General features: G+C 39.8%; 1 protein-coding gene across 3 annotated transcripts in view; it reads left to right on the top strand.

Moving 5' to 3' along the window:
• LOC125545001 (protein MON2 homolog) overlaps positions 1–11,105 on the top strand; it is a 35,178-nt gene extending 24,073 nt beyond the window's left edge. For 2 of the 3 annotated variants that reach the window (XM_048708822.1, XM_048708824.1), the window contains 26 exons: positions 215–302; positions 389–454; positions 527–586; positions 680–766; positions 894–1,068; positions 1,941–1,984; positions 2,074–2,205; positions 2,278–2,406; positions 2,478–2,530; positions 2,609–2,657; positions 2,872–2,930; positions 3,482–3,630; positions 3,702–3,856; positions 4,010–4,138; positions 4,226–4,311; positions 4,825–4,940; positions 5,037–5,149; positions 6,037–6,160; positions 6,241–6,359; positions 7,080–7,284; positions 7,378–7,549; positions 8,255–8,579; positions 8,731–8,870; positions 8,968–9,089; positions 9,218–9,419; positions 10,675–11,105. In XM_048708822.1, the coding sequence (XP_048564779.1) occupies positions 215–302; positions 389–454; positions 527–586; positions 680–766; positions 894–1,068; positions 1,941–1,984; positions 2,074–2,205; positions 2,278–2,406; positions 2,478–2,530; positions 2,609–2,657; positions 2,872–2,930; positions 3,482–3,630; positions 3,702–3,856; positions 4,010–4,138; positions 4,226–4,311; positions 4,825–4,940; positions 5,037–5,149; positions 6,037–6,160; positions 6,241–6,359; positions 7,080–7,284; positions 7,378–7,549; positions 8,255–8,579; positions 8,731–8,870; positions 8,968–9,089; positions 9,218–9,419; positions 10,675–10,753 (3,178 nt within the window). In that variant the 3' untranslated portion in view covers positions 10,754–11,105. The remainder of the gene's footprint in view (positions 1–214; positions 303–388; positions 455–526; positions 587–679; positions 767–893; positions 1,069–1,940; positions 1,985–2,073; positions 2,206–2,277; positions 2,407–2,477; positions 2,531–2,608; positions 2,658–2,871; positions 2,931–3,481; positions 3,631–3,701; positions 3,857–4,009; positions 4,139–4,225; positions 4,312–4,824; positions 4,941–5,036; positions 5,150–6,036; positions 6,161–6,240; positions 6,360–7,079; positions 7,285–7,377; positions 7,550–8,254; positions 8,580–8,730; positions 8,871–8,967; positions 9,090–9,217; positions 9,420–10,674) is intronic. The other variant, XM_048708823.1, reaches the window with a different exon arrangement.
• Positions 11,106–18,868: the final 7,763 nt, after the last annotated feature.

The following is an 18,868-nucleotide window of genomic DNA, read 5'->3' as shown; positions in this document are numbered from 1 at the left end:
GGAGTTAGATCCTGGCTTTGGATGATTGCTGATTATGTTAATGTGTCAATTTGAAATCTAAACTTTGCCATTTAAGTGTTGGGCCAGCACATTTATTATCATTTTAATATTTATGTGATAAATTTGTTTACACTAGTGCTTGAGCTGTCTATAAAACAAAGCCATAAAGTTTTGCATTAACCTTGTGCGCTTCTTCTCTTTTTATACCTGTTAGTGGTATCTTGCTCTCTCCTGGATCAAAGAAGCCAGAAACTTCAATGGATCAGCGTGACAGTATTATTTTGACACCAAAAAATGTGCAGGTAACGGGCGAGATTTTCAGCTATGTTGTTTCCATTGCCTGCTCAATTTGTATTACATATCTATAGTTGGTATTTTTTTAATCCAGGCATTGCGGACACTTTTTAATGTGGCACATCGATTACACAATGTCCTGGGCCCCTCCTGGGTTTTGGTAAGTAGAGAATAAGATTAACTAGCTTTAGTTACTGTGATATTATATATCTGATTCTTTAAAACTTTTAAGGTCCTGGAGACTCTTGCAGCACTTGATAGAACTATTCATTCTCCGCATGCTTCAACCCAGGTTGTACAGTGTGAAGTTGTTAAATTCTTGTACTATCAACATTCTCATAGGTCTTTAACTTTTCTGAAGTGGTGCAACAAATTTTACTGACAGGAAGTATCGGCTTCTGTTTCAAGACTCTCAAGAGATACATCTGGACAGTACAGTGACTTCCATATTCTCTCTTCTTTAAATTCTCAGGTCAGGAGGCAAACATGATATTATAGTTAGTTTTTCTTTTGGGTCATAATGTTTCTTTTTTGCTGTTTTCATCTCTTAACTATATTTTGCATTCATTGAATGCCATTTTGTTTCTTTGTGGATGTAGTTGTTTGAAAGTTCAGCCTTGATGAATGTAGCTGCAGTCAAGTCACTTTTATCTGCATTGCATCAATTGTCAAGTCAGCACATATCAGGAAATTCTCAATTATCAGGCCAGCAGATTGGGAGCATTGCATTTTCAGTGGAGCGCATGACATCGATACTTATCAATAATCTGCATCGTGGGTGCTTTCCTTCTTGAAGCATGGATATGTTCTTTTCATACAAAATGCCTATTGAAATCAGTGATGATCTTAATGTTCTGTGCTAGAAGTACTCAAATAGATATACCCCCTCCATTCCAAAATATAAGGTGTATTAGTTTTTTCAAAAGTCAAATATGTACATGTTTGACCAAGTTTTTAGGAAAATATATCAACATCTACAGTACCAAATTTGTATCATTAGATCCATTCACTAAAAGTATTTTCATATTTTATTTATTTTGTATTGTATATGTTGATATTTTATTCTATAATCTTGGTCAAACACACACAAGTTTGACTACACGAAAATCGATACACCTTATATTCTGGAACAGAAGGAATATTTGGTAAAACAAAATAATAATTTGTGACGGATCAAGTATAGACACAAGAAGATTCATTTGCATAATAAAACAACAATGTTTGCTATTTTCTGCTCTATTTTCACATAATGAACACAATTTGCAACTTGTGTCATTTTTGTAGATGTGTGAACACTCGTCTTGCAGGTCCGTAGTAGGCTATTGTGTATTAAATATATATCATCTCGTATCCATGCCGATAGATCACATTAAATTATTATCCTTGTTTTGTGAGCGAGCATGTTCTGACATGAAATATGGCATAACAATTTACCAGTGCGTGAAATGATTATGTGGAAGAATGAGCTTTGAGTTATAGATGTGAGAGCTTTCTAAGGGCTTAACAACAATGCACTGAACTTAATCTTAAACTTTAACTCGATAGTTACAACTGAATGTGCAGTATAGTTAGGATATAAAGGTTATTGATTCCATAGTACTGTGTCTTCATTGTTTCTTACATTTACTTGTTTCATCATGTTACAGGAGTTGAATCAATATGGGATCAAATTGCTGCACACCATCTTGAGGTAGCAGTGCATATTTTTGTATTGACTGTTAGCTTTATTATTGTCATTTGTAATGCCACGATGATCTTGATGATGGCAACAAATTGCAGCTTGCCAATTGCTCCAACCCACAATTACGTAATATGGCGCTTGATTCGTTAGATCATTCAATTTGCTCTGTAGTGGGTTCTGAAAAGTTTCAGGGAATCAGTTCAGCACCTCATCCTTCGAAAGAGTACCAAGTAAGAGCGCAAAAATTTACCTTATTCATCTTCTGTGATTTTTTCTGACATTTTGAATTCGGTGCTTGCTAGTTGGTCGAAGAAAGTGAAACACGATCATTCGAGTATGCAGTTTTATCTCCACTGGTGATCCTTTATTCATCTAACAAGAATATTGATGTACAAATGGGTGCACTGAAAATTCTTTTGCATGTTCTTGAGGTACTTACTTTGTTCTGTATGTCTTCCATTTGGTACATCATACAATATACTTCTTACTCGTACTGTTTCAGAGACATGGTGAAAAGCTGTCCTATAGCTGGCCCAGCATTCTTCATATGTTGAGGTGTTACTGCAGTTCATGCTTGATTTGTTTTCTATTTTGTATTTGTTACCTGTAGTTCCTTACGTCCATTTTTTCTAGGGCTGTTGCCGATGCATCTGAAAAAGACGTCATCTCCTTAGGTTTCCAGGTAAATTCCAAATCACGGTCTTTATGTTTGGCTTGACATGGTAGTTTAATCGAAAGTTTGTAGCCCACTTCGGAGCCTGTACTATTGACCTTTAACACCAGATTATGGATAATGTTCACTTCTAAAATGGAGAACGAGCCAACAAAATATATATGTTTTTTTAGTTATGCGAATAATCAGTTTGGTAGTCTCAACAGTCACTTTTTTTTTACAGAGTGTACGTGTAATCATGAATGAAGGACTGGCGACAATACCTGTACAATGTCTTGATGAGTAAGTCTTGAATTCGCTGTGCTACCAGAAACTACAAGATCTCCATTATTATGTATAAGAAAAATCTCTTTTTGATAGCTGGTCGGGCACCAGCTCTTAAGGGCCTGTTTGGATGGGTGCCCACGGCTGCCCTGCCAATTTTTTGGCGTTGACCAATGGGGTGGACACGCGTTTGGATCACAGCAAAAAATTTGGATCCTAACCAACTTTTTGGTCACCTGCGCAATCTGCACCTGATTCCACGCCCGCGTGGTGGTGAAATCCTGGTGGCAGATTCGCTCGCCAAAAAATTGGCACAACATCATTTTGATAGGGTTCCTATGGGCACCAACCAAACAGGCCCTAAGTCATTCACAGAAGTTACAAACAATAAATGCACTAAGTCAATAATCCTTGTTTTTTACCAGGAGATTTATTGCATACAAAATTTATGATGCCTGAGCTGTAAAGTTAATGATGCTCATAAAATTGAGCATGGACATGCAAAGTTCATGAGTTGTTTATAGTATCTGCTTCAGTGTTTTCTGATTCTTTTATGCCAACAAATGCAGATGCATTTTGGTTACTGGGGCGTATGGTGCCCAGAAAACTGACATAAACATAAGTTTGACAGCAGCTGGTCTTTTGTGGACTGCGACCGATTTTATTGTGAAGGGGTTAAGTGGAAGGTCTGTTCAGAAAGCTAATCACTTGAATGAAGGTACATGGGCACTTCAGATAACATTACCATTCCTTTTGATTTTCTATACTTCATACATGCTCTCATTGCAGAGGTTCAGTTGGGTGTATCAATGGAAGAGGGAGATATACCAACCAGTGAGGAAGGCGTCAAGAGAAATCCCTTGCAACAACTGGTTGATTACAATAAGCTGTTCTTTTCAGTTTTTTCTGTCCTTCAAAAATTAGGTGCAGATGACCGTCCTGAGGTATGTCTTTTCAACATGCCATTCGTTCTGTGCATGGCCATTCATGATTTGCTCAACATCTTCTGAGTAGCTTATTGGTGATTCCGTGGCACAATTGATAATTCTTTGACATGTACAGCCCAGCATAATTTATACAATTTTTTTTATTCCAAGGTTCGGAATTCAGCAGTTCGGACTCTGTTTCAAACTCTCTGCACCCATGGTCAAAAACTTTCTCTAAGTATGTGGGAGGATTGCCTGTGGATATATGTTTTCCCAATGCTAGAACATGTTTCCCACTTGGTAAGTAATGTAGCAACGCATGTTTTGATCTTTCCCTTGAATCTTCTTCACGTATAATTAGCCCCTAATTTTTATATTATTTTTCAGGCATCTACCTCTTCTAAAGATGAGTGGCATGGGAAGGAATTAGGAACTCGTGCAGGGAAAGCTGTTCATATGCTTATCCATCACAGGTTTTCAGTCTTTGAAAGCACTGTAATCAGATTATATTTGTTCGATATGATTTTTTTGTTTAAAGTAAAAAAGCCACCTCTGTTATTTGGTTAACTCCATTATCTTTGGGTCGCCCCACAAATTGGAAGTTAAGTTGGTCATTGAACCTACTTCCATCTTAATCCTGTAGGCTAACTTGTTTTGATTTTAGCGCATGTGCACGTCTGCTCGTTGTAGGAAAATAGTGAAGTTTCCACAATCCAAAAAGCAAAAAAAAAAAAAAAAAACTTCGTGCACGCACGTTCATGTACTCTGATTAACTACGCCCACCTTGTTTATCTTAAGAACTGAACCTGAATGGATGTGAATTAATACCGTTGCTCTTACCACTAAGCCACATGCCCATTCGTGTTTAGTCTTACTCATTCTGGCATCAAACAGCGTTGAGTTCCTTGTGAGCTTTCATGTTTCTTGGTAATTTCCCTTGTTCTGCCCTTTTATTTATCTGATGGATTGTTCTTTTGCTTATCCAGTCGAAATACAGCGCAAAAACAATGGGATGAAACTATTGTTCTTTTATTAGGTGGTATAGCACGGCTTTTACGATCATTTTTCCCTCTCCTCCAGCAATTGAGCAAATTTTCTTCCGGTCAGTTTTCTGTAGTGGCCATTATGCTTATGTTGCATACCAGTTAGTAAATTACCAATAACTGTTATTGACATACTGTGCTTAAAATTTTTGCAGGTTGGGCAATTTTGCTTGCGTTTCTAAAAAATAGCATCTTAAATGGTAGCAAGGAGGTAGCTCTTGCAGCTATTAATTGTTTGCAGACATTTGTTAGTTCAAACTGTCCGAAGGTTCTCTCTCTCTCCCTCTCTCTCCCTCTCTCTCTCAGATAGCTTAGTACAGTTTGTAAGCTAAATTGAATTGTTGAGCTGTCATTATTTGCCTGTTCAAATTATTTGTGATGGTGAAAGCTTAATGTTGTATTTTTCTTTATGGGAACAACCGAGTGTGCTACCTACTGTTCTCATGATTTGAACACTGTTATGACATGATCTCGCCTTTGCTATCCCCTTACCCCCTCTAAATTTATACAGAGTTTTAAACATGTTCTCACATTTGCTATCTCCTTACCCCCTCTAAATTTATAGTTCTAAACATGGTATCGTATATGTCATCTCATGATATAATAGGAAATATAGAAGTCAAATTAATGAAAGCACTAACAAAAGATGATTCGAGTCTGTATTGTCGATAACAACTTTGTTCGTGAAGCAAATAAATCTGTTATTTCTGGACCAAACTAAGTCAAACTGGAACTGTTTGACCAGTGACTGGATAAATGGAGTAATTGGCATTTTAGATAAGTTGTGTAATTGTGGATGTGTTTACCATCTTGGCAATGGAAGCTGTGAGCGGAATGTAATCACCTGATGACTGCTATTACGACTTATGAACTGCAGTGGCTGTTTATGTTTTTTGTTGCATCTGAAAGAAACAAATCAGATGTTTTCACAGCTATGCGGGGGCAGTGTAACTTTAAGGAGCCTACTTGTTCTTCAAAGATTTAAATATTTTATCTGCACTTCCCTATTAAAGGACTTGATTTACACTTTCACAGTGGTATAAATGTCATGTCTTGGACTTGTCACCTTCTTTTATTTTTTCTGCTAAAAACAAGAGTACATGTTTTAAAATCATCACATATGCATGTTTGATGTATAATTAATAAAAATTTCAGGGCAATCTAGAATCCTCCTTTGTCCAATCCGTTCTTGATATTTACGAACTTGTTCTTCAAACTTCACCAAACTATAAGAGTGACTCAGCTGATAAGGTGAAGCAAGAGGTCCTTCGTGGTCTTGGTAAATTTCTGGACTTCGTAGTTTGTGTTGATAAGTTCCATGTGTTGCAATGAGCTACTAATCATGTTGCGTTCATGCAGGAGATCTTTATGTTCAAGCGCAATCTCTATTTAATGATGACATGTATCTAAGGCTCATGGCTGTTATGCATCTAATGATTAAGAGTTCCATGAATTCTTCAGATTATGACAGTGAATTGGTATGCTCGTGAACTCCAATTTTCTTAGTATTGTTTGCTACACTGTGGAGTTAAACGTAGAATTCTAGAAATGTCCTGTGTAAACTGTAAAGTATGTGGATATTTTCCCTGGTTAGCCATGCACAGTGGGGAGCGGGTTATGTTTGCGTTTGTAGAAAGGTAAAATGTGGGCATGATGAGTAGGACTTACACAACCATTCGGAACTGGCTTTTCCCCACTGTTTGAGGTCCAACCAGCCTGCCATTGGAATGTTTAGTGGTGTGTTACTGCCGTCTGCAAGTTGCTCGGCTTACAACCATTTTTGACGAGTTCCAAATGTTTTGACTGGGAACAACTAGTTTAATGTTCCCTTTCCGAAACTAACAGTGGCCCACAACAAACCTTTCTCTTGTTTTTATACCCTGGGTAGGATAATACACCATGAAAGAAGCTTTAGTCTCTGTTTTGTCTTTTAGATAGTCCCAGAAGGTGCCTTTTATTCCATGGTTCTTTAATTTTACTCTTCTTATGATTGACAGAAATACATGCTGTTCTCAAAAAATAAATAAATTCTGTGGTACTTCTTTTGTGACAACCACAAAAAAAATTCTTTAATCTTCATTTCCCTCAAATGTACTCTTGGAATTTTTTTTTAATTCCATGTTCCTACCTTGACAACTTCCATGCTGTAGAACAGGATGTATTGAACTTCATAACTCACTTAGCCTTTTATGCTTTAGGGTAGCATCCCTGCTGTGCAGCGTGGTATCTTAGAAATTATTCCTATGCTACGCCCAACAACTATGTTATCATCAATGTGGTCGCCCCTCCTGCTTGAGCTGCTATGCTATCTTAATGGAGAAGAAAGCCCCCTGCACAGGAATAGTAAAGAAATACGTGAACAGAATTCTGATGCACTGGCCAATGGCACAAAACGTGCTTCTGGTAAGACATGTTATCATATCTTACATACATGTTTGTGTAATTTAGGAAATATGATATCTTGAGCAATTTGTGTGTAATTTATCATGGCTACAGTTGAACGAGGCCATATCAATGGCAGTGGCACAAAAGGGGATACTGTGGTGGGCTGTGGCTGGGGCATTCTATTTATAGAAAAGCTTGTGCCAATCATGGTCAACCTTTTCCTGGAGGCTCCACCAAATGAAAGGTGTAGTGCCTCACCACAAGTTATTCAAGGTGTTGGAAGGTAAATTGCCTTAGCTTTACAGCCTTACAGTCCCTAGCAAAGCTTTGGGGGTAATAGTTATGTGGTAAACCTGTGCATCTGGAATTCCTTAGCTTTTCATGTGGTAAACATAACTTGTATCGGTTGTAGTTATAAAGATACAATGCAAAAGTAAGAATATTTTTCCCCAGTGAAGATCATGTGCTTACTCCAGAGTGTTCATACTAATTACAAAGTCATGGAAGGTTAATTTGGAACCATCTAGATAATGAGCCTATGAAATTAGATTGTGAAGCAGCACAGGGCTGTCGAGGAGCAACTTCAACATGTTGTGCTAGATATTGCTCTAGAGGCAGAGATAGGCTCATATGGCAGCAGGAGTTCAATCCAGAAGCTCCTAGAACACAAAATCTATGCCAAGATCTTAGATAAGAACGCCAAGTTCTGTTAGTAGTGGGTACATAGTCTGAGTTATAAAACTAGAGGCGAGGACCTCTATTTATAGGCTTTGTGAAGCCTTCACATCTCAGCTTCTACTCATAACTAAAGACTCTAGAAAACATTACTTAAAGGACATCTCAGCTTCTAACCCATAGTTAGAAGACTCTAGAGAAGATTACTTAAAAGTTTAAGAAATCAAAATTGACTTTTTTTTTCTTTACCTTTCTCCTATTGCCCCTCATCAGATTGTTTATTTACTCCTTACTCTGGAAATTGTTAACGCAGGTGCATGAACACAAGGAGAGACAATCCCAGGGGTACCCTTTGGAGGGTTTCTGCTGAATGCTTCAATCATGTTGTGACAGATGAGGTGAGGCAGGAAAATGCTGAATGTGGAAGTGACATGAATTCATATAGACTTTCTAGAGCTCGCTTCTGGAAGGAGGTTGCAGATGTATACGAAACCTTTCTTGTTGGATCTTGTGGCCGTGTGTTGTCTTCAGATGTTCCTTCAGCTGACTCTGCTACAGCTGATGAGAGCCTTGAGATGACTGTCCTTGCTGTTTTTGGAGACAGTGTTCTGAAATTGCAGAAGGAGGCTCCTGTTGAGGTTTGTTCATAAATAAGATTTATTTCTTTAGCTTCGCAGTTGTACATGAGAGATAATTAGTTGTGGCTTGTAAGGGTTCTAAAAAACCTGTCCTTGTAAATGCTCAATTGTGTCCATCTAACAGGTAGTTCAAATGTCTGTTCTCTTCCAGGTATTGCAAAGGCTTGTGAACTGTCTCGATCGTTGTGCATCACGAACAGGGTCCCTACCTATTCAAACTGTCGGTCTTCTACCATTGCACTGCAGCAGATTTTCTCTGGGCTGTTTGCAGATGATGTTTTCTTTATGCAGGTGCGGCATTTTTTTTCTATTTCATTTGCTTGCTTATACCAACTGCCAAAGTGAGAGTACACTTAGACACAATGTTAACTTGTTCCTATAATTGCAGTTGCATATCGAAGACAAGCTCACACCCTGCAGTATCAGAAACCAGCAAAGTTTCTATTTCCATTCTTACAAAGCGATGTGAGGTTATACTGGGTCAGTTTTTAGCTGATGAAAATGACTTAGGTATTTTTCAAAATCGATGATGATTTTATCTTGAGCTTCCTTTCATAGTAACGTTGTTGCATCACTAGTATATTAATTTTCTACAACAATGCCCCCAATTTTGTAATGATAATGTTATATTGTTGCAGGAGACCGTCCATTGCCTAGTGTGAGGATTGAAGAAACGGTTTGTGTCCTTCAAGAGCTTGCTAGGCTAATATTAGATATTGAGACAGCTAATGCTCTCAACATACCACTGTACCTGAAAGATGCTTTACGGGAAAACCAGTCCCATGGGAGGGCCCATTTGTTGTCGTTGCTTCCCACTTTCTCTGAGCTTGTCGTCTCAAGGTGAGAGAAGGGTTTTCTAGTCCTATAGAGTTACTTGGAAGTAATATAGAGCTAATGTTCCAGACAGTAAGAAATACCTAAATTAGGTAGATAGTGATTTGTGAAATTGTTAGCAAGTAATGCAAAGTTATGACCAAAGTTACCACTGGTAGTTGCTATACAGTTCACTAGTTGCTGTCAAAGAGTGTACAAAGATTGTAGCTGCAATTAAGTAATAAAAAGCTACCCAGGTAACATGTAGAATCGCTAGTAAATAATGTTGATCTATCTATCCCTGGCATAACTGAGAGGTCCAATAGCACTATAGTTTCCCGTACAATCGTTGATAGTCGCCAGTACATAACACAAGTCATTGATAGTTGCACAAATAACACAGCTGTGAGCTGGCACTGTAGAGCTGTGAGCAAATAATATCAGAGTTACTCTTTGGGGATACAAACTGACTAGCAAGTTACGTCACTGATTTAAGTAATAGCCGCTTTCTGACCACAAACTAGCTGTCAGCTGAGAAATAACTTGTTCCATCTCCAGAATGTAAGAACTGAAATGTCGTGTAGATCACTGCAAGTGTCAATCTTGTAGACCCAGTTTGAATGATCATTTAAAGGTTAAAACTGAAATGGTCACAAAGTATTGGGCACTCCTTTGTTATGTGATTGCATTAGTCCTTCGAAAAAATCAGTAGATCAGTCTCTAAATTAATACGATGAACACAGTACGCAGCAATACTGATGTTCTAGAAAAAGGTGGCGACGTAGGACAATATCGTTTGACAATTCACGGAAAATACCCTCATGGGTGTTATCTTTCCCTAGCAGGAAAAATGTTGCCAACTTGCTATAACTATTTGGTTCTATTTACCGGTAATGAACTAATGGATAGCTGATAGTTGCTGTTAGTTGATCAACTCAACCAGAATTGTGTTCCTGAATTTTCCCATTAATATCAACAATTGTTTGTATAAAATAAGAATAAATGATTCCTGTGGACTATTGTTTTCTTAAATAATGTCTTTCATACAATACATGGTAAGTTGTAGAATATGCATAGTTCATAGGATTTAGGTAGGATCTCAGATTCTATGATTCAACCCAACCACATCATCCTATCAGAATATATCCTACTCAATCGAGAATCTCAATCCTCACAACCGTGGTCAACATGTAATCTTTATCTTAGCTTTGGGTTCATTTGAGCCATTATTTGTCTGCTTACTCTTTATATTTACACTGGCATTCTGTTGTCCCTGCATCAGAGAAGCCAGGGTTCGGGAGCTTGTTCAGGTGCTTCTCAGACTCATCTCCTCAGAGCTAGGACTGCAACGCCTGACGTAAAGATGAATGATGAACTCCGTTTTTATTCTTTTGCTGGACTGGAATGCTATATCTTCGTTAGTATTCCACCTCTTCATTTACATCCATGATCCTGTATATCCGTCATTACGGGCGAGAGGCGTTTGAGGAATCAGATCTATAAATGAATAGGGTTGTACATGTAACATTTTGTTTTCTGTTTCTGTAAACATTAGGTATATAGCCAATATTTTTCATGTTTGACGTAGCAGTAGTCAACCTCTAGTTGTGACAGTAACTTGTATTTTGAACTGTGGATTAAGGCTGTGATGGTGTTGATACAAAATAATGAACCGTCTACACTGATGAATGATCTGTAAGCACATTCGAGCCACTACAGTTGTATTTGTCACCTTGGCGTGTGATTTTCATTTTGCCAGAGGTTTTATCAGCTCTTGAAAAATGGTTACCGGATACATACTCCCTCGGTCCCAAAATAAGTGTCTTGACTTTAATGCAGCTTTGAAGTTGTACTAGAGTCCGAGACACTTTGTCCACTTATTTTGGGACAAAGGGAGTATATTATATGTATAAAATTTGCACGGATGTATAGTGTTAGCCTTGTTTGTTTGGGCCTTTGCTTCTGCTTTTGCAACTTTTTCACTTTGGCCAAAAAGCCGTAAAAGCTCCTAAATACTCCCTCCGTCCCAAAATAAGTGACTCGACTTTGTATTAACTTTAGTACAAAGTTAGTACAAACTTAAGTCACTTATTTTGGGATAGAGGGAGTAGATGCTTTTGGAGCTTTTATGGCTTTTGAAGTTTTATAGTTTTTTGGTCAAAGTGAAAAAGCTGCAAAAGCAGAAGCAAAAGCCCAAACAAACATAGTGGGAACTATTTTGCTTTTTAAAATGTGTTCTTTGTGGACCTTGTTCTAAAACATGATAAGATTTGCAACATAGATATACATGGTACTCCCTCCGTTTCAAAATAGATGACTCAACTTTGTACTAACTTTAGTATAAAGTTGGATCATCTATTTTGGAACGGAGGGAGTACAAAAGTATAGTTTTATAAACAATCTAATTTGGTGTTCTATATAATATGTTCTTCTACAAACTTGATCAAACTTGAAGATTTTTACTTAGGACAAACCTAGAACTTCAATTAATCAATTTGGAACTGAGGGAGAGGGAGTACTAGCTAAATACTCTTGTGTTGCTATGGAAATTAAAATGACCATGCATTGCTATCGAAGTTCCTTTTAGTGCATGAGTTGGTTGGCTAGTGGCATCGTAGTTCCTAACCTCGTGTAATTAAAAATGTACATCAATTGAATTAACTACACAAATGTTTGTGATACAATTTTGTTATTCAATTGGGAGTGTGGATTACCAACTTTGTGTAAATAAAAATCACCACATCAATCACGTTTGATCCAAAATCACCATAACATAGCATGTCTTATGTCGTATATCAAGCCTAACCAAAGGCATGCAACACGAGCTCAAACACCATCGTCACCAAAGAAATCATCTCCAAGTCCACCACCATCTCCTCCTTGTCCACCATCTCCACCGTCACCACCCCAATCCACACGGCCATCACCCCATCTCCACAACCACCACCACCATTCCAAAGAGAGACCTCTGTTTGGGTCAACATTACCCCACGAGTGAGCTCCAAAGGCCTTTTTGTCATGGCATCCATTGTGGTTGGATTCATGAACATCATAGCACGTTCTTTGGCCTACTTTTCATTCACAAGCCTGTCCTCCTCGAGTGTAAGCCTACACTCCTCCCTTCAACTTCCTCTCTTCGGCCGCCAACTTTGACCTCCATTTCTCCTCCAACATCTTGAGCTCATTCCATCTTGTTGTCTTCTCTTCTTTGCGTTTGGCCGCCAAGGCTTTCTTGGTTTCAATCATGGCCACAAGCTCTTCTTTGTATATGCCATCGTAGGCTCCTATGATGGCCTGACTTATTAAGGATGATAGACTACTCATATCAATAAGGAATTCCTTCTTTTCCGGGAGCCCATTCGGACAAAACTCCAAAGTTAAGCGTGCTCAGCTTGGAGTAGTGTCAGGATGGGTGACCGACCGGGAAATTGCTCCCGGGTGCGCACGAGTGAGGACAAAGTGCGCAGAAAAGACTAGTATTGATCTGTGGGGCCAGTCTAGATCCCGCCAGGAGTAACGACCACCGGCGGGTGTGTCCGGGGCATTACAAGTTGGTATCAGAGTCGACCCTCGCGGTTACACGAATGTTTGCGGACAGGTGCGCGGTCATGTTGCATCTTGTTACCATTCGTTCTCTTGTTTGGATTTTTATCCTCCTCGTCATCTTCATCAACGGGCATGCTTAACCTTAAACCTGACCATCCTCCGGGTCGGTCTTAGTTCGAGCTGGACTTTGCAAAGCCCGGCCTCAAAATTCCAAGCCTAGCCCGGCCCGAAGCACATGAACAATGCGCTTTTTAAATTAAAATAATAAATTTCAGGATATTTAAATGATATATTATACCTGTATTTCTAATAAAATAGTCATTTATGCCTTGTTCGGGCCTTTTTCGGGCTTTCGGAGCCTGGCTTCGGGCAAAAAAACTGAGCCCGCCCAGACCAGATGTCGGGCTTTCGGCCGGGCTGTCCATGCCCGGGTCTACTTAATCTTGATCTTTTCAGTATGGTCTCAGAGTTTCTCCTAATCCACTTCTCATTTTGGCAAAGTTCTTTATAGCAATGGTGCAATGTGAAAGGGCTTGTGACCGTACTTGTTGCGTTGCTTGAATAGATCTTGGATGATAGGCCCATACTCTGAGATTTGCACACCACCCAGTGGCGCATGGTTAACTTGATCAATACAACCGGACCATCATTTGCATTGGTCTTGGATGGTACCCTAGCGGTGCCCATGAGAGCCTTGTATGCGCTTGATGTGACTTCCGTAGTGTTGTTGTAGTACTCGACAATCCTACACCAAAACCGGTCCTTTGATCGATTTGTTTCCACCTGATGCATCAGGTGACACGTTCATCCAAGCGTGACACAAAGCAACATCTTCATCTTGACAATAGTTGTGAGTCCTTGATCTTGATGGTGCCTTCACGGTTGAGTCTCCATGGGATCATCAACCTCTTCAGCCTCCTCGGCCTCGGCCTCAGCCTCCTCCCCCTCCACTTCGGGCTCGTAATCCTCCTCGTGCTCTTCTTGTTGATCAAACACCGAGTCATAGTTGAGATCTTCAAGCCGAAGCATATGTGACTCCTCCAAAGATGACAAGAATTCGGACGCGTTCATCTTCACACTAGGAAACAAAAACAACAAGCTCATCACCCTGCGACCGCAAGCAATTACCAAACAATGCACCAGTCGAAATGAAACGTTTATTTTTTTACCCTGATGGCATTTTGATGAGGAACACTAGATGACAAAAAACTGTATGTCAGATTTATTTGGCTACTTCTAGATGCTTCCACTCTAGTGTAGTATTTCTTTTCTACCCCACCTACTATTTTCTAGAGTCTTCTAGTTGTGAGTATCTATGAGTAGAATGGTGAAACTTAAATAATGTTTTCTAGAGTATTCCAGCTATAAGTAGAAGTATGTGAAGGCTTCCCAAAGCCCTATAAATAGAGGTCCTCACCTATACTTTGTAACCAGACTATGTCCCCACTACCTATAATAGAACTTGTTGTTCTTATCTAAGATCTTGGAGTAGATCCGGTGCTCTAGGAGTTCTGGATTGAACTCTTGCTGCCTTATCGGCCTGCATTCGCCTCTAGAGCAATATCTAGCGCAACACATTGAAGTAGTTCTTTCAACTCTAGTGTTGTACACTTTGTAGCAGCAAGGTGGAGTTTCTCCTCCACAACCTTGTGCTGCTTCAGGTGGCACCAGAGCCCCGTTGATCCGTACAAGTTCTTGCTCTCGTTGAGAGAAAGTTACATCAAGCAATGGAGCAATTGGAGAAGAGGATGGATGCTGCAGAACAACAAATCAAAGAGCTGCGTGAAGATGTTAATCGGAGATTTGACCAACTGGTTAATATGATAAGAAAGGGTGCCCCCTGCTGCCAATGAAGGAGATTCATCTAAAGAAGAAGATGTTCAACAAAGAAGAATGAGAGGTAATCTTGGAGCAAGACCACCACAATAACGTGCTTCAAGAAGGCCAATTTATGTTGAAGCTTCTGAAGGTGAAGAGTATGATGATGCCCTTGGGGAACCTGATCTCTATGCATATCGGAGAGTACCCAACCCTACATATGCAAGAGAAACATACAAGGTGAACGCTGTGATCCCAACTTTTAATGGAAATGTTGATATTGAAGGGTGCCTAGATTGTTTATATGAAGTGGAGACTTTCTTTGAGGTAATGGAGGTTCCGAAAGATCATAGAGTTCCTTTGATCGCATACAAGCTGAAAGGAGGAGCCAGTGCATGGTGGCAGCGCGTTCAAGAAGAGCGCATGCTGAGAGGAGAACCTCGTGTGAGAACTTGGCGGCAAATGAAAAGTCTCTTGAAAGGGATATTTTTGCCCGCTGACTATGACCGGATCCTATTTATGTAATTCCAAAATTGTGCTCAAGGAAATAGGATTGTTTTAGATTACACGGAGGAGTCTCTAAGGCTACAAGTGAGGTGCAACCTTGCCGAAACTGAAGATCAACAAGTTGCAAGGTACATCAATAGTCACAATGATGTTATTCAAGATTGATTGATGATGCAACAAATCTGGTCCATTGATCAAGCACAAGCTCTAGCCCTGAAGGCTCGGAGGTTTGTAAGGATGAGAAAGACAACTAAGGCTCCATATCCTCCATATACCCATACCGAAGGCTCATCTAGGAGCCAACCTAATATAGTGGAAGAAAAGACCGCTCCACCAAAGGCAAAACAACCCATCCCAAAGCAAACTAGAGGCAAGGGTAAGGAAAATGAAGGCCCAAAGTGCTATAAATGTGGTAAAGAGGGACACATATCCAGCGGCTGCCCACTGAGAAAATTTCTTAACACCATTATCCATGATGGTGAAGACGATGATGAAGAATACGAATATGAAGATGTAGAGGGACAAGAGGTTTGCCAAGAAGAAGGTGAAGAGGTGGTATGTGTGATTTAGTGTCTGCTATGTTCCACACCACAACCCGACGACACACAATGAAATAAATATTTGAGAGAAAATGCATGGTGATTGGCAAGGTATGCAAATTAGTGATTGATAGTTGCATTTGCGAGAATCCTATCGCCTAGAAGTTGGTGAGCCATTTAAAGCTTGATACTCATGATCATCCAAACCCCTACACTATTGGGTGGATCAAGAAAGGAGTGAATATGAGGATCACCAAACAATGCAACCCACTTTCTTTGGGCAAGCATTATCGCTCAAAGGTGTTGTCTGATGTGGTTGACATGGATGCTAGCCATGCTCTTCTTGGGAGACCTTGGCAATTTGATTTGGATACTACACACAAGGGTAAGAGAAATTCTTACTCTTTCATTTGGAACAAGAGAAAGATCATTATTCAAAAACCGATGGTAATATATCTAAGGACGAGGGGAAAAGTATGTTAACTATCTCCCACACCTCTAATGAGTTTATGGAAGGAGGCGGATTTGCATGCTGCATGCTGCACTTATTATAAAAGGATAAGAGCACCCGACTATTGAAATTCCAGCAAAGGTACGTGGCTTATTAGCAGAATTTCATAGCATACTTGGGGATCCACAAGGCCGACCACTGATGAGAGGGATTGAACATATAATTGGCTTAATTCTAGGAGCAAGGCTTCCTAATCTTCCACACTATCGAATGAGCCCAAAAGAGCATGATATATTGAAGGATAAAGTGGAGGAATTGCTACAAAAGGGGCACATTCCAAAAAGTATTATCCCATCACGCCCAAGAAAGATGGATCTTGGCGCATGTCTATGGATAGTAGAGCCATTAATAAGATCACTATAAGGTATAGATTCCCTATTCCCCTTCTGGATGATATGTTGGATCAGCTTAGTGGAGCAAGAGTGTTCACAAAGCTGGATTTAAGAAGTGGATATCATCAAATCCGTATCAGGCCCGGGGATGATGGAAAACAGCCTTCAAGACAAAAGAAGGGTTGTTTGAATGGCTAGGCATGCCATTTGGACTCTCAAATGCACCAAGTACCTTTATGCACTTGATGAATCAAGTCCTTCGACCCTTCTTATCCCACTTTGTTGTGTTCTATTTCGATGACATCTTGATCTATAGCAAGGATGAGGATGAACACTTTGATCACATTCGAAAGGTGCTAGAAGCACTAAGGAAAAATGAGCTCTACGTCAACTTAAAGAAATGTGTTTTCCTGCAAACACAACTTCTTTTCCTAGGATTCATCATAACATGTGATGGTATTCGTGTTGATGATTCTAAGGTTGAAGCAATCCGAGAATGGACAACTCCGAAGACCATTTATGAGGTAAGAAGTTTTCATGGCCTTGCAACTTTCTATAGGTGATTTGTGAAGAATTTCAGCACTATCATGGCACCAATTACCGAGTGCCTAAAGAAAGGAAAGTTTCAATGGACAGAAGTGACTGAAGCTAGTTTCAATGAGATTAAGAAAAAACTCTCACAAGCTCCTGTCTTGGTGCTACCTGATTTCAACAAGACTTTGAGTTGGAGTTTGATGCAAGTGGAGTAGGCATTGGAGCTGTTCTATCTCCAGAAAGGAATCCCATTACTTTCTTTAGTGAGAAGTTAAGTGAAGCTAGATAGAAATGGAGTACCTATTGATACGTCCATTTTGCATCATGCTTTTATGTTGATATTTATTGCATTATAGGCTGTTATTACATATTATGGTACAATAGTTATGCCTTTTCTCTCTTATTTTACAAGATTTACATGAAGAGGGAGAATGCCGACAATTGGAATTCTGGAGCGGAAATGAGCAAATTTGAGAGACCTATTCTGCACAACTCCAAAAGCCCTGAAAATTTATGGAGAATTATTTCGGAATATATAAAAATTATTGGGCAAAGAAATACCAGAGGGGTACCCACCAGGTGGCCACAAGCCTGGGGGTGCGCCCTACCCCCTAGGCGCACCCCTAGGGCTTGTGCCTCCCCTGGCAGGCCTCCGATGCCCATCTTATGCTATATGGAGGCTTTTGACCTGGAAAAAATCAAAAGGAAGCTTTGGGTACGAAGCGCTGCCCTCTTGAGGCGAAACCTAGGCAGAAGCAATCTAGGGCTCCGATGGAGCTGTTCTGCCGGGGAAACTCCCCTCCTAGAGGAGAAAATCGAAGCCATCGTCATCACCAACGATCCTCTCATCGAGGGAGGGTTAATCTCCATCAACATCTTCACCAGCACCATCTCCTCTCAAACCCTAGTTCATCTCTTGTATTCAATCTTTGTCTCAAAACCTCAGATTGGTACCCGTGGGTTGCTGGTAGTCTTGATTACTCCTTGTAGTTGATGCTAGTTGGTTTATTTGGTGGAAGATCATATGTTCAGATCCTTAATGATATTCAATACCCCTCTGATCTTGAACATGAACATGCTTTGTGAGTAGTTACGTTTGTTCCCGTGGACATGGGAGAAGTCTTGTTATAAGTAGTCATGTGAATTTGGTATTCATTCGATATTTTTATGAGATGTATGTTGTCTTTCCTCTAGTGGTGTTATGTGAACATCGACTACACGACACTTCACCATGATTTGGGCCTAGGGGAAGATAAGTAGATGATGGGTTGCTAGAGTGACAGAAGTTTAAACCCTAGTTTATGCGTTGCTTCGTAAGGGGTTGATTTGGATCCACATGTCTCATCACTACAAAAAAATACACTTCCGTGATGATACGTGATTGCCACAGCAGGTCACATTTTCTGTCATGCATGTACATCCATGACGATTTTATGACAGAATCAAGATAGTCATACCTGTGCTGTCGTAGAAGTGTTCCATGACAGTAACAAAATTATCATTATGGAAGTGTCCACTTCCATGACGATAAATGGCGCATCATGGAAGTGTTTTTGTCAAGGGTAACCGACACGTGGCATCCATCATAATGGGTCGCTATTAAGCTAGCGAGTTCCAGTTTGGATCCGATAGCCCGTTAACAGCCACGACCAATGGGGATTTTTCACGTGTAAAATTCTCATTCGCTGG

The sequence above is a fragment of the Triticum urartu genome, chromosome 3 (genome assembly GCF_003073215.2).
Source record: "Triticum urartu cultivar G1812 chromosome 3, Tu2.1, whole genome shotgun sequence".
NCBI lineage: Eukaryota > Viridiplantae > Streptophyta > Magnoliopsida > Poales > Poaceae > Triticum > Triticum urartu.
Note: the sequence above shows the minus strand (reverse complement) of the source record. Positions and strands in the feature narration are given on the sequence as shown.